Source organism: Marmota monax, unplaced genomic scaffold (assembly GCF_021218885.2).
Source record: "Marmota monax isolate L192 unplaced genomic scaffold, Marmota_monax_Labrador192_F-V1.1 WCK01_AAM20220418_F8-fsc00020, whole genome shotgun sequence".
NCBI lineage: Eukaryota > Metazoa > Chordata > Mammalia > Rodentia > Sciuridae > Marmota > Marmota monax.
In genome coordinates, this window is record NW_026692912.1 from 189,903 (window position 1) to 205,083 (window position 15,181).

Here is a 15,181-nt window from a genome sequence, read left to right on the forward strand (position 1 = left end):
ATTGATAATAAGAAGATTTTTATGTGTCCATATTTCAATGAAGTTTGCCCTAAGATTATGTGTTCATCGGAAAGCTTGGCACTTCTCACCACGATTCCAAATCTCTGCTACTGTTTGCTGCTACATAGTATTACCTATCTTTCAGTGTCTCTTTCATCATTAGTAAAATTAATATAATATCCCTGCTGTTACTGATTACAGGCCATGTTCTAAAACATCAAAATAAATAAATAATGGAAGAGAAATGATTAGATATATCTACATCAAAAATTCAGATTTCCCTGAGTCATGTCCTCATATGAACTCTGTAAATGACAAGGACACATGAAGATAGGGAATTATTCTGCAGTGACTGAATTCCTTCTGGTGGGGCTTTCTCAATACCCAGAACTACAGCATTTTCTCTTTGTGCTCTGCCTCATCATGTACAAGATTATCCTACTAGGAAACAGTCTCCTCATTATCATCAGCATCCTGGATCCTCGCCTCCATACCCCTATGTACTTCTTTCTTGGAAATCTTTCATTCTTAGACATCTGTTACACATCACCATTCATTCCACCAATGCTTGTTATGTTTATGTCAGAGAGAATATCCATCTCCTTTCTTGGTTGTGCCCTGCAGATGGTTATCTCCCTTGGCTTGGGCTCCACAGAATGTGTCCTTCTGGCTGTGATGGCCTATGACAGGTATGTAGCCATCTGCAACCCACTGAGGTACCCCATCATCATGAACAAGGTGTTATACATGCACTTGGCTGCGTGGTCCTGGGCTATAGGCTACATGAACTCCTTAGTGCAAACAGTCATGGCAATGGTGTTGCCTTTCTGTGGTAACAATGTTATTGATCATCTTACCTGTGAGATCCTGGCTCTTCTAAAACTAGTGTGCTCAGATATATCAATGAATGTGCTTATTATGACAGTGGCAAGTATTATTATACTGGTGGTTCCTCTGCTGTTAATTTTTGTATCCTATATTTTCATTCTCTCTTCCATCCTAAGAATTGATTCTGCTGAGGGGAGAAAAAAAGCCTTTTCTACCTGTTCAGCCCATCTGACTGTGGTGATCTTATTCTATGGGTCAGCCCTTTTTATGTACACGAAACCCAAGTCAAAGAACACCAAAGTATCTGATGAAATCATTGGACTGTCCTATGGAGTGATAACCCCAATGTTGAATCCCATCATCTATAGCCTGAGGAATAAGGAAGTAAAAGAGGCTCTGAAGAAAATTTTGAAAAGACACTTGCATCTAACAAAAATATGAAAGGCCTTGAAACATGTGATTCTCTCAATACAGGATTAGATCAGGTGTATTATAGTCACAGAAAAAGTCTGCTTGTAAGGCCATACATAGGACTCCGTTCTTTTCAATCTGGAATGCTCATATAAAGCTTCTGAATATTGTCTTATTTGCAGTCCCTGTATGTGCACAGCTCCTCTAATTAGTCCCTATACACCTTTCCATCATATGAATCTTATCCTCTCTGCCCTCTGCTATCTCGTCTCTACTATTTTTCTTTCTTCCTCATTTTTCATTCTCTCTGCTCCTGTTTCCTTCTCCTTTTGGTCCTTCTCCTCCTCCCTCCTTCATCTATTTCATCTCTCTTCCTTTCTTTTGTCCTCTCAGTCTCCTTTCTCAGTTATTTAAAGTTGAACATGTATGTCTTTTTGGTCTGTCACCCTCTTTTCGGTAAGAGTATTCTTCTTGTGATGAGTCAACAGTCCGTCCATTTGAGTTTGTGTGGTTCTGGACAGGGTTAATCCAGTATTTTGGAAATAGTATAAGCAATGAACATTGGCCTAATTGATTAAAAACAAAATATTTCCTGCCACAGTGATTCATTCAGCATTTCAAGTGAGCCAAGTCAGGCTAATCAAACTCAATCCAAGATTTCTGTCCCAGTTTGAAGAAAGAGGGGAACTCTTTCTGCTAGAGTTGCTAAACAGGTAGAGTATTCATCTAGAGCCAATCACTGTCCTTATGTGGAGAAAGCCTAACTGAAAGGTAAAAGAAAAGTTGAAAGGAGTGTGGGAAAGGTTGTTTTAACTCCTTGATCAAGCTGTGTCTAAAGTCGAATTCACAAATGTTCTTTTGGTTTTATGAGTCAATAAATTACCTTTCTATAAAAAAACTAACTTTGAATTGGATTCTTAATTACGTACAATCAAATTGTCCTGATTAATTGTCCTGATTAATTATTCCTTTGTTGCTTCTGCATTCATTTTTTGAAGCCCAAAATTGTGGGGATAGATTCTTGAAGTAGTCCCAAGTTCTCCAGCACTCAGGGGTTCTCTTTTTTCTTTCATTAAATAAATTATAATCATATAATTTCTGTTTTACATGAAGGTAAATACACTAATCACCCCCCACCAATAATTTCTAAACAGTGTTTACATTTTCCTACATTCTGGTTTTCAGTTTTGCCCCAGACTATTATTCTAAACTTTACTACCATTCCTTGGGTAATCTTATGTGCTTCTTAGTTTTGAAACTCTCAACAGTACATTTTGCCCATAAACAATAGACGAAATATTCCTAAATAACTATAATAAAGGTCATTATATTTAACATCCTTCTATAGGCTAAAAAAATTGTCATGGAATTAAAAATACACATTCTTCATACCATTACCCATACACAACTATCTCTTACAATAGACTCTGAATTTCCTCAAGGAAAGATATAAAACTAATCTTTATTTTAGAAACCTTGGTATCCAGAAACAAAGGAATTTATTATAAAGTGTGTGACTACCTTTCTTATGCTATAAATAAGTAAGGATATCTGCCATTGCCTAAATAATCCCTACAATTGCCATTCACTCCCACTAAAATTGCCCTCTCTATAATATACCTATAAAATCTCAAACTACCTCTCAAAAATGTCTCCTCTTATTTAAAGCCTTTTTAAAAATCCTAGCACAATTATTACCTTTTCTTCCTCTAAGTTAAATTTCCATAGCAAACTATTTAGGTTTTGGAATATTTATTATTTTAAGATTTATGTTCTCTTGACAATAAACTTGCTATTGATTGAATTTTTTTAGAATTTTATTTATTTATTTATTTATTTATTTATTTATTTATATTTAATTGATTTTATTTTTTAAATATATGACAGTGGAATACAAAAAAAGTCTATGACTTATCTGGTATTGTAATGCCACAATTATTAACAAAGTGGGCTTCAATTAATACATTAACTGTGTCATTGTATAGTGCCTTCTTGTATGAAGATTATTCACTTAACATAATTTCATTTTCATAGAATATGGGAAGCATGACTGTGATAATATAACACATACAACTACTATAGCAAAAATCCTGGTTAAATTAACATGCCCTGTTTTATGTATAGTTTTTTGTTTGTTTGTTTGTTTTTGTTTTTTTAATTCTGGGCATCAAAAGATTGACTGTTAACAGGTTGGCATAGTTTTACTAATGCAGGTACACATGGACATAATCACTAATAATAATAATAATCACTAATTTACTGAGCTTATAGCTTGAAAATAACCAACAGGAAAAAAAGATATTAAAATGAAGAACAATGAGTCCTATATGTGTACTCCAGCCCTGAGATCTAGCATAATAGGTACTTTAAATATAACCAGTCCAAAACAGAAGCTTTGACTTTCCTATCCTCAAACTACTTCCTAAGTCTTGTTCATCTCAGGAAGTACAGCACCACACAGGAATGCCCATCCAACTCACCAGCACAATTTATATTTAACTATCAGCTTCATGGTCAGGAATGGTGGGAAAGAAGAAGTATGTTTATTTCAGGCTAATATGGTAAATCTTATTTCCTTTTGTGACTGATGGTATGTACGCCTACCTTTAGATAGGCATATGACCCAGGTCTCGAAAATTAGACTGAGAGTGAATGAGACAGACTTTCTGGGAATGCTTCTTGCCCTTAAGAAGAGTAATAGGCAGGGACCTGATCTATGTTCCTGACTTTTCTAGTATGAGGATTTGATTTCTGTCACTGCCAGCACAGTAGCAATAACCAAGAAAAATGGGAATAGCATGGATGGTGGAAGGAGACCCTCATCATTATGCAAAATACATGTATGAAGATGTGAATTTGGTGTCAACATACCTTATATACAATCAGAGATATGATAAATTGTGGTATAAAGGTGTATTAAGAATTGTAATGCAAAAAATAATAAATAAATAAATAAATACCAAAAAATAAAGGAAAAAAAAACCTGAAAAACCCTTGGGTCCTTGATAATCACCTCTCTGAGTCTTGAATCTATTAAGTTCTTGTTAAGTGAGTTAATAAATGCTTTACTTTATAATACACTTTGAGGTTGCATTTTCCCTAAGTTGCATCCAAGGAAACTTTTCTGACATGAAAAACTTGTCACTGAGCCTATTCTATCTCAAATATTTCCTGATTCTCATGACCGATAAGGTAATAATTTCTTACTTTAAGTCACTACTTTTTTCTTTGCACATATGCTCTATTTTAATCTTGAATAGTTATGATGTTATTTTATTAACAGTGTCTACTTTTATTTTCAGAAGTGCTACATATAGAGGAAATATTTTGAATCTCCAAATCTACTATGAGTTTTCTAATAGTTTCATTTAGATTGTCTCCTGCTTATTGATGATTCCACACTAATCTTTATGACAAGGACTTCTGTTTATCATTTTGCATATCCATACAACAATGACTATTTCCCATCAAAATTGAGCAAAGGGTACCACATAGGTACAATTTCCTTTTAATTTTAAAGGCAAACAGAGGTGAAAAAATGGAAATGAGAAACACGTATGATGCCACTAAACTGTAATTGATTGCTTCTCTTTCAAATTATGTGTTCTATCCTCTCATTTGATATTGAATTTACTTTAAACGAGCTAAAGTCCTTGAGAACAACTGTTCTAAATAAGGCCTACATGATTACATAGGTGTCAAAAGACTACAAGAAGAACATAATTAAAATATTAAAATCTGGAGTTAGTACAGCGTGGGCAGGGTTAAGGAAGTTGAAATAGGATAAGTAGAGGAAGAGGACGCTACCAGGGAGCCATGGCAGGAGTTTGTTGTTCATTCCCTGGAGGATACATGTCCACAGCTTTGGTTGTTACACACTTATATCTATTTCACACAACCAAGGAAAAAATGTATTGCACACTCACTCATTTTCTATTCTATATAAAGGGCATTACAAAATTTATGATAATTGGAATTAGATTTTATTAACACAGAATAAGAATAATGCCCTCCAACCTTGTAATCATCTTAATGCTGAAGACAAGTAGAAAGTACCAAGAAATTCAAGAGGAACCTGTATAATTTCTACTCATCCAATACACAGGTTTTCTTCCTCTCTATATTCCATTTGAAAATGATAGGTTTCATTAAACACCTGCTTTAAAAATAACATGAGTCTGGGGCTGGGGTTGTGGCTCAGCACAAGAGCGCTCACCTAGCATGTGAGAGGCACTGGGTTCGATATTCAGCACCACATAAAAGTAAATAAATAAAATAAAGGTATTGTATCTGACTACAGCTAAAAAAATAAGATTACTCAAATCCCAGCTTTTGGGGAGACTGAAGTAACAGATTCACAATTTTGAGGCCACCCTCTGCAACTTAGTGAGACCCTGTCTCAAAATAAAAAATAAAAGGGGCTGGCATGTAGCTCAGTGGTTTCCCTAGGCTCAATTCTCAGTACCATAAATAAATGGAATGAGAAAACTTATAAAAAGAACTTTAAACAGAAGGTTATAAAACAGCAAATATTTAAGGTAAGGAGTATAATTGATAGCATGCTATCAATTATACTCCATACCTTATAAAGTATATTCATGAAAATATGCTAAAATTTCAGTACTTATATCTAAAATTATAAATGACTTTCATTTCCTTCTTTTTCTGAATAAATCAATTTTCCACAATAAATTTATATTATATCTAAAATCAGAGAAAATTAATTCAAAGAAGAAAACAATGCTATTTAATGAGGAAGACATGATTAGGTCTTTGAGACATTATCTTTAGTATTCTACAATTTGTTACCATTAGGAAGATTTAAATTCAACTTTAAATCACTTGTGGGATTATAGAGTCTCTTAGAAGAAACCAAAGATGGACTTAAATTGGCTGCCAGAAGCACCAATAGGCCCACTGGAAATAGTAGGAACCCAGAGGTTAGAGAGTACCTAGGTGGCAGATTGACTTACTACAAACTCCAGTTTAGGAAATGGGTTTGTATTAGACATAAAAGCTTTGCTTTGATCTGCCTCCCACTGACTCCAACTACTAGCATTAATCAAGAGCTGTAGGATTCTGATGTATGGGTTCTATGGTATTATTAAGCTCAAAGAGAAGATAAATAAGTTTAAAACTAATATGAAGAGGAACAATCATAGCTACTTAATTCTTGAATTTATACTTCAGCATGAAGCCATGAAGTATCTTCATACTTCAATATACAAACAGAAAAATTTAATGATGTACTAGAGGAAGTGAATATTAGTGATATCCATGCTTATGTCTACAATGTCGTATTTGTTTTGAAGATTGTAGTCCCAAAAACCAGGTAATTTATTCTATGTGGAGAATTTGAAAATCCTACACTAATATTTAAATGAGGTAAATTATAGCAGAGTTGGGAAGAGCTATTTTCAGAAAGCAAAAAGGATGTAGCAGTTAAGAATTCTGAATGATTTATTGTATTTGGTAAGTTTTTAATAAAATAGTGAAAAGAATATGGGATATGTTTATTTGATGAAGGAAATACCTTGAATATTTATGAACATCATTTTAAATTATTTTCTGCTTACCTTGGAAAATTAAAATATGGCAGTTTAGGAGTTCAGAGTGAACTGACATACTTTCTACTGCGCACTCCCTTTGTACCAAAATCTTTCAGGTATGTTATGTTAATCATCTTAACACTCCAATGAGGGTATGATTAACCAATTTTTCATGACGCTCATGACACACAAGTTTGTATAGCTGGTAAATCACAGACCCAGACTGAACTCTAGGAATCCTGACTCTAAGTTAACTGCTCTTTCCATTAAAACATGGTCCTTCCATAAAGATACATAACTAACAATAAGAACAAAAAAGAAGATCAGACAAAATAGGCTTACATGGCAGAGCCTTAGAAATAATTGAGTGTGTTGCATGTGCTAATCAATCCCAGAGAGCCTATGGCACAGATAGAAGTTCCTATAGGTAAGAGTTTAAAGCTTCCTCTGTATTCCTGGAATGGGAGGGATGCATTTTGTACTCACATAATGATGGTAATTTTTAAAAAAGAACTTAAAAAAACAGAATAATTTTTAAGACTGTAAAAAAAACAAAAAAAGAGGGCTTAATTCTAACTCATCCACTACTATTTATTATCAACTCCTTTTGGGGCTTCTAGGAAGTAATTTATTTAGATAAGCATTAGGGGCCTCATCCCAGTGAGTTATCTTTCATGCTGTGAAGAACAAAGGCACTTTGTAAACATTAGGAAAACCTGGAGGAAGGGAGATGATTGTTGTCATATACTGCTCAAACATTCCATGGGTTAAAATCAGAGAATTTGGGTGAATAACATACTTTACAACTTAATACTCTTTCTTTTTCAGAAACATGCAGAGAAAAAGAGTGAATGCTTCATGATCAGCAGTTTGACTTCTTTCTTTCCACAAGTGATGCACAATGGTGAGGACCAATCTGTGACTGAGTATTTGGAGAGATGAATAAAATGTGGAGGACCAGGAATCAAAATAATACAGTTTTCTGACAGAAAGAAAAGAGAGGTAAAGAAGCCCCTGATCTTTCCTCATGCTTCCTTTTGTCTACCAAGTAACTCTGTTTCTGTGTGTGTGTGTATATGTGTGTGTGTGTGTGTGTGTGAGAGAGAGAGAGAGACAGAGAGATTACAACTGCCAAACTTGATCACATTTATGTAAGTGCGTGTTATTTGTTCTTTTTAGTTGTACATGACAATAGACTCCATTTGGACAGCTTTATACAAACATGAAGTATATCTTATTCTAATTAGGATCCCAGTCTTGTGGATGTACACAATGTTGAGATTCTAAATGGTGGATTATGGAATTCTTTTACAATAACTGAGACTGCGTCAGGCTGTTTGCTAATACTGAGTATCTGTGTGAGATGTACTGGATGAAATCAGAACACTAAATGGCATTGTAGTCATCTAAATAATATAAAGCAACAAAAGTTTCATTCAAATTTCCTGCCCAATGACAGTTTTATTTTCTGCCTGGGTTTGAAAGAAAACTGGTGTGAAAGTTGTGGATGTCCATTCTACTATTCTCTTCCTTTAAAAATTAGGAAATAGTATATTTTATATTTACAATAATAAAATATAGTCCAATTAAAAACTATTTGGAAAATATGGAGAACATTAAATTGGTAATGCTTCAAGTCTCACATTCCAGGGAAAACCTCAATAAACACAGTGTAATTCCTTTTGGCAGTTTTTTTACAAAACTGCAATCATTTATGTAGTTTTGGGAAACTTCTTTTCTCTGGAAATATGCCATGAGCATTATCCTCCATTGTTTTTAACACTTCTCTAAGACTACAATTGGCACTGGTAATATTACATGTGACTTTATTTCTTTTCACTTGTTACACCATGGCCATCATATGCCAGAATTTCAGTATCTTAGAGGAAATAATATAGCAATTACTAAAGTATAATTTAACTTGAAATAAGAGACTGTGTGCAATGTCATTTATTTTTATATTCTGATCCAGTTTTTGGAACTGTCCATTAAAATGTCAAATAATAATAATGCATTTTAATGGCTTTTAGGAAAATATTTCCAGCATCTCAAGACTTGAAATTATATTGATCAACACTTTGAGAGAGATGATTTTATCATCTTAATAATTTATCTTCCTCAGTCTAGTTTCCCAAAAGTTTGTACCAAGAATGAATCCTGTATTCTATCAAATGCTCTTGCACATAGAGTTAGATGGCAGTGAATCTTATTTTTGTAACTAATTCACTTCATATATTATCTTGACAATCTTTCAGGCATTAATGTGGAATTCCAAGCATTAATGAAAAATAAGTAATTTCACTTTATTGTGTAGTTGGATGTACCTTGTATGCTTTGAATATACAGTCATAAATTGGATTGAACAGAACTTTATTGGCTCTGACACATTTGGGTAAAAATGATATTTTAATTTCATAAAATAATTTGTAACAATTTTTCACATTAAAGTGTTAGATAGCATATAAATTATTTGTTTCTTAAAATCCCAATAGTTATTCTGCATCCAGTGTCCATTTGGAAAGTCTCACATTGGAGCCCTGCTATATATCACAATATAAATGGCATGGTTTGTGTTGAATAAATAAGTAAATGAAGTATGCTATGAAAGTAAGAAGCAAAGGGTTGTGTGACATAGCAGGAGCATCACCCTCCCAATAGAAGGTGACAAAGTTTCCTAGAAAAAAACAACATCTGAATTGAAAGAAGTCCTTCCAGTTTAAGAAAACAGCATGTACAAAGGCAAAAAGAAAAAAGATTTTAGTGTTTCAGGATGACTAAAAGATACTCAGCATGGTCATTGCAGAGCATTGGAAGTGTCACTAGTGGTTTCAGAATTTCTACTTCAAAGGGACCAAAGAATGATTGCATGATTGGCTGGAGGTCTTTTAAGCTGTGTTGCATAGGCAGCACATAGTTTTCCTCAGACTGTATTCCTCTGTTGGTATGGCTTTTATGAGGATGCTGATGAGGAATATTCCAGGGCAAACCCACCCAGTAACTCCTTACTGCACACCAAAATGGGAAGAGAAATATCAGAAATGAGAGGAGGAATGAAAACTGAGGGAGACAAGATAGACTTTTTGTGATGGGTTAACTATATTTATGGCAACATGACTTTTTTTCTTTCTCTTAAAATCATCCTTAATTATGAAAAGATATACACCTTGCCTGAAAGATTTTGAACAGAGTCAAAGGAAACCACGTTTTCTTCGTGCCTATTTTTCCAAGAACCCTACTCTAGAATACAAATGTTTAGTGAACTTTATTTAACTACTTTATTTAACTTGATTTGACTACTTTTCCTTCTTTTCTTCTTCTTCTCTTCCCTGCCCTCCCTCTCTTCTCCACAAATGTGGAGAATTAATTAAAACTGCTATCTTAACTCTTTCCTTTGTGGAATAAGTCCCTGTGGCCAATGTGCCTAGACAGGAAAGGAAAAATAGGAAGAAGGGAATAGTTTTCAATATGCTGATACTGGTTCTATCATTTTTTTGGCCTTATCAAAAATCACTGTCCAAGGGATACTCTCCAACAGGAAGACAAATGTAAAGGGGAAAAAAAATGAAGATTAAATTATTTTTCCCATCCTGTCTTGATCCTGACAGGAAGAAAGTCCTGTCATCTTGTGACTCCCCCAAGTAGTAAGTCCTTCATCTATATCTTCAAGCTCTTGGGATACAAACAAGCCAAAAAAATCTATAGTTATGGGATATATATGATTCAAAATGAATATTTGCATTCTATCACCATAACTCAGAGAACACAAGCTACAACAGTGAAGAAATAAAAGAATAAAAGATGAAATCCTTTATATAATATGTTTACATTCATGTTTAAGCATCTTAAAAGTATGAAATAATTGGAACACAACTAAGTTTCTAATTATATAGTTTGAAGTTATAAGTAGACAGAACTTCAGAAAATATGAATTGGGAGGAAAAGGGTAGAAAAGGCCAAACTTTGGCCAAATTATATTGCTATATTGTGTGCATGTCCAAATATCAACAAATCTCATCATTATGTATGACTATGATGCACCTATAAAAAATGTGAAAAAAGAAAAAATGTTAATTTTTGAAGCATAACTCGAAAGGATAGAAAATTCAGAGAAGAAAACAAAAGGCCAAAATTAAGGTAACTGAATTTCCGGAAGTGTTTACTGATTTTGAGAGGAAAGCCAAATGCTAAGAATTCCAGGTGTGTGTTTGCCAGAGGCAAATAAAATGGTAAGGGTTCTCAGGCCATTAATCCTTATTATGCTAATCCTCATAATTGTGAGATTCCTTCCTACATGTGGAAAATTAAGGATGGTATGACCCAGGCTTCAGAGCTTTCTGTCATAACACTTAAGGTCAGAAATAAAAAAAAAATGTCTTGATTCCTATGTAAGTGTAACACATTTTTCTAATAGTTTTCTGTTACTTAAAATCAGTATAGAAATCTGTGACATATAGTCTGCTCTGGTGGTTAAGAGGGCTGACTCTAGAACCATGACTAAAATACTCAATTCTAGTTTGATCATCTATTATATCATGACCTTGTGAAAGTTATTTCAATTTTTGTGTCTTTGTTCCACATAAAATGGGAGTTTAAAGTGATATTTGTATTACAGAGTTGCCCTGAAGTTTAAATCAGTTAACACATTCAATGAGTTACATTAATCTAATATACTTACAGCAAACTCAATATAAAATAACCAGTATTAGTTTAGTCATTTACAGAAGCTTCGTGGCCAAAAAATAAAAAAAAACAGGAAGATCCATGGATGCATTACAAAGCATCAAATATAATAAATGAAATAATAGATATATTAATATTATTTTGTGCAATGATAGGAATATGCCTAGAAAACATAAAATATACACCTAAAGGAAAGTGGTAGAGAAAAAGGAATGGAGAATTTAGATTGACTGGAAATGTATACAAGTAAGGAGGAAAGGTAATGTTTGGTGATTTAAATTGAAGGATAGAATTATAGGCCCTAAAAATCTGTGCATGGTTGTGTGCGGTGTTTCACACCTGTAATCCCAGCAGCTCAGGAGGCTGAGGCAGTAAAGTCACAAGTTCAAGACCAGCTTCAGCAATTAGCAAGTCCCTGTCCAATCAATCAATCAATCAATCAATCAATCAATAAAAATTGCTGGGCATGTGGCTCAGTGGTTAAGTGCCCCTGGGTTCAGTCTCTGGTATGTGCACCCCACAAAAAGGAAAACAAAATCTCCGCATAATGGCAGCACAGATCCCTTTGTGCCAGCTAGTTGTTAGAAACCAAACTCCAATGAATCTTAGAATATTAACTGATTACATGTCCCACAGATCAGGAAATATTCATTTTCATCAATGACATTTCCAAACTTCAATCCACATTTTTTTAAAAATCAACTTTTCCTTCTAAGCCAATCAAGGACATTTTAAAATTGTAGTTTATTACAGTTACAAATAAGAATTACATATTTATTTTGTTATATTTAATTATATATTTTATTATATTGTATTCTCACATAGTTTTAGATGACATGTTGAAGCTGTCTATTGTACTTGCCACCTAATAGATGTTATCTAATATAATTCTCACAAAAAATACCAAATAATTAATAACATACTTCATTTTACAGGCTGAGGTTAGTAGCTGAGCTAGTTGAAACTCAAAATAGTTAGGTAACTTACAATGGATCATACTGAAGATAAGTAGCATGGCACTAAATCTACATGGTACTTTAATTTTGAATGAGCTTTATTAGAATAGTTTTATTTCAAAACATTCATTAATAAAGATTTTTTAAGGTATATATATTTGAATGCAGTTTGTCTTAAATTAATACATAATAAAAGGCCTGGCATTTCTCAGCACAATTCCAAGTCTCCATTGCTATTTGACGCTAGGTAGTATTACCTATCTTTCAGTGTCTCTTTCATCATAAGTAAAATTAATATACTATCCCTGCTGTTACTGATTCCAGGACATGTTCTAAAACATCAAAATAAATAAATAATGGAAGTGAAATGATTAGATATAATACATGAAAAGTTCAGATTCCCCTGAGTCACCTCCTGATATGAACCCTGTAGATGACAAGGGCACATGAAGATGGGGAATTATTCTTCAGTGACTGAATTCTTTCTGGTGGGGCTTTCTCAATACCCAGAACTACAGCATTTTCTCTTTGTGCTCTGCCTCATCATGTACAAGATTATCCTACTAGGAAACAGTCTCCTCATTATCATCAGCTTCCTGGATCCTCGCCTCCATACTCCCATGTACTTCTTTCTTGGAAATCTTTCATTCTTAGACATCTGTTACACATCATCATCCATTCCCTCAGTGCTTATTATATTTATGTCAGAGAGAATATCCATCTCCTTTCTTAGCTGTACTCTACAGATGTTTTTCACCCTTGGCTTGGGCTCCACAGAATGTGTCCTTCTGGCTGTGATGGCCTATGACAGGTATGTAGCCATCTGCAACCCACTGAGGTACCCCATCATCATGAACAAGGTGTTATACATGCACTTGGCTGCGTGGTCCTGGGCTATAGGCTACATGAACTCCTTAGTGCAAACAGTCATGGCAATGGTGTTGCCTTTCTGTGGTAACAATGTTATTGATCATCTTACCTGTGAGATCCTGGCTCTTCTAAAACTAGTGTGCTCAGATATATCAATGAATGTGCTTATTATGACAGTGGCAAGTATTATTATACTGGTGGTTCCTCTGCTGTTAATTTTTGTATCCTATATTTTCATTCTCTCTTCCATCCTAAGAATTGATTCTGCTGAGGGGAGAAAAAAAGCCTTTTCTACCTGTTCAGCCCACCTGACTGTGGTGATCTTATTCTATGGGACAGCCCTTTTTATGTACACAAAGCCCAAGTCAAACAACACCAAAGTATCTGATGAAATCATTGTACTGTCTTATGGAGTAATAACCCCAATGTTGAATCCCATAATCTATAGCCTGAGGAATAAGGAAGTAAAAGATGCTGTGAAGAAAATTTCAAACAGATACTTGCATCTAACAAAAGTATGAAAGGCCATGAAACATGATTCTCTCAACACAGGATCAGATCAGGTGTTTTATAGTCACAGAAAAAGTCTGCTTGTAAGGCCATACATGGGACTCCCATTCTTTTCAACATGGAATGCTCATATAAAGCTTCTGAATATTGTCTTGTTTGCAGTCTCTGTGTGTGCACAGCTCCTCTAATTAGTCTCTAAACATCTTTCCATCATATGCATCTTATTCTCTCTGCCCTCTGCTATCTCCTCTATTTTTCTTTCTTCCTCATTTTTTCCTCCTTCTTCTCCCCTGCCTCCTTCTCTTCTTTGTCCTTCCCCTCAACTCTCCTTCATCTATTTCATTTCTCTTCCTTCCTTTTGTACTTTCAGTCTCATTTCTCTGTCATTTTAAATTGAACATGTATTGATTTATTTTTGTCTGGAATCCACTCTTCTGTTAAAAGTATCCTTCTTTTGATGAATCCACAGTCCATCCACTTGAGTTTGTATAGTTCTGAACAGAGCTGATCCTGTCCTTTGGAAATAGTATAAGCACTTAACATTGGCCTAAGTGATTAAAAACAAAATCCTTCCTGCCACAGTGATTGATTTAACATTTCAAGTGAGCCAAGTCAGGCTAATCAAACTCAATCTGTACTGTCCCTGTATGAGAAAAAAGGGAACACTTCCTGCTAGAGTTGCTAATTAGGTAGAGTATTCATCTGGAGGTAATCTTTGCCCATACATGGAGAAAGTCTAAATGAAAGAAAAAACAAGGGTTGTGTGAGGGAGGGGGAGGGGATGTCTGATGCAGTGATTTTAACTTCTTGATTAAGCTGTGTCTAAAGTCAAATTCCCAAGCATTTTTTGGTTATATGAGTTATATTATTTATATACGCTTATATTAGTCAATTAGTTAATTGAATAATTACACTCAATAAAAATAATTTCTTTAAAAACTAATGTTGAATTGGACTCTTAATTACATACAATCAAATAGTCCTAACTAATGTATTCCTTTGTCACCTCTCCATTCTTATTTTAAGGCAAAAAAATTGTGGGGATATGTTATTTAAGTAGCCCCAAGTTTTCCAGAACTCAGGGATCCTTATTTTCCTTTCTTTAATTAAATTATGATCATATAATTTCTGTTCTGAATGTAAGTAAATACTCTAGTCAACTCCCCAATGAAAGATTTTTATTTATTTATTTATTTATTTATTTATTTATTTATTTATTCATTTATTTATATATGACAGTGAAATGCATTATAATTCTTATTACACATATAGAGCACAGTTTTTCATATCTCTGGTTGTATATAAAGTATATTTACACCAATTCATGTCTTCATACATGTACTTTGGATAATAATGACTATCACATTCTACCATCAT

At 34.0% G+C, this 15,181-nt stretch overlaps 2 protein-coding genes across 2 annotated transcripts; both read left to right on the forward strand.

The window, feature by feature from the left end:
• The first annotated feature begins 324 nt into the window (after positions 1-324).
• Positions 325-1,269, forward strand: LOC124097191 (olfactory receptor 13D1-like). Its single transcript, XM_046451503.1, has one exon. The coding sequence runs from the start codon at positions 325-327 to the stop codon at positions 1,267-1,269; it is 945 nt and encodes a 314-aa protein (XP_046307459.1).
• An 11,601-nt stretch (positions 1,270-12,870) lies between these two features.
• Positions 12,871-13,815, forward strand: LOC124097193 (olfactory receptor 13D1-like). Its single transcript, XM_046451506.1, has one exon. The coding sequence runs from the start codon at positions 12,871-12,873 to the stop codon at positions 13,813-13,815; it is 945 nt and encodes a 314-aa protein (XP_046307462.1).
• Positions 13,816-15,181: the final 1,366 nt, after the last annotated feature.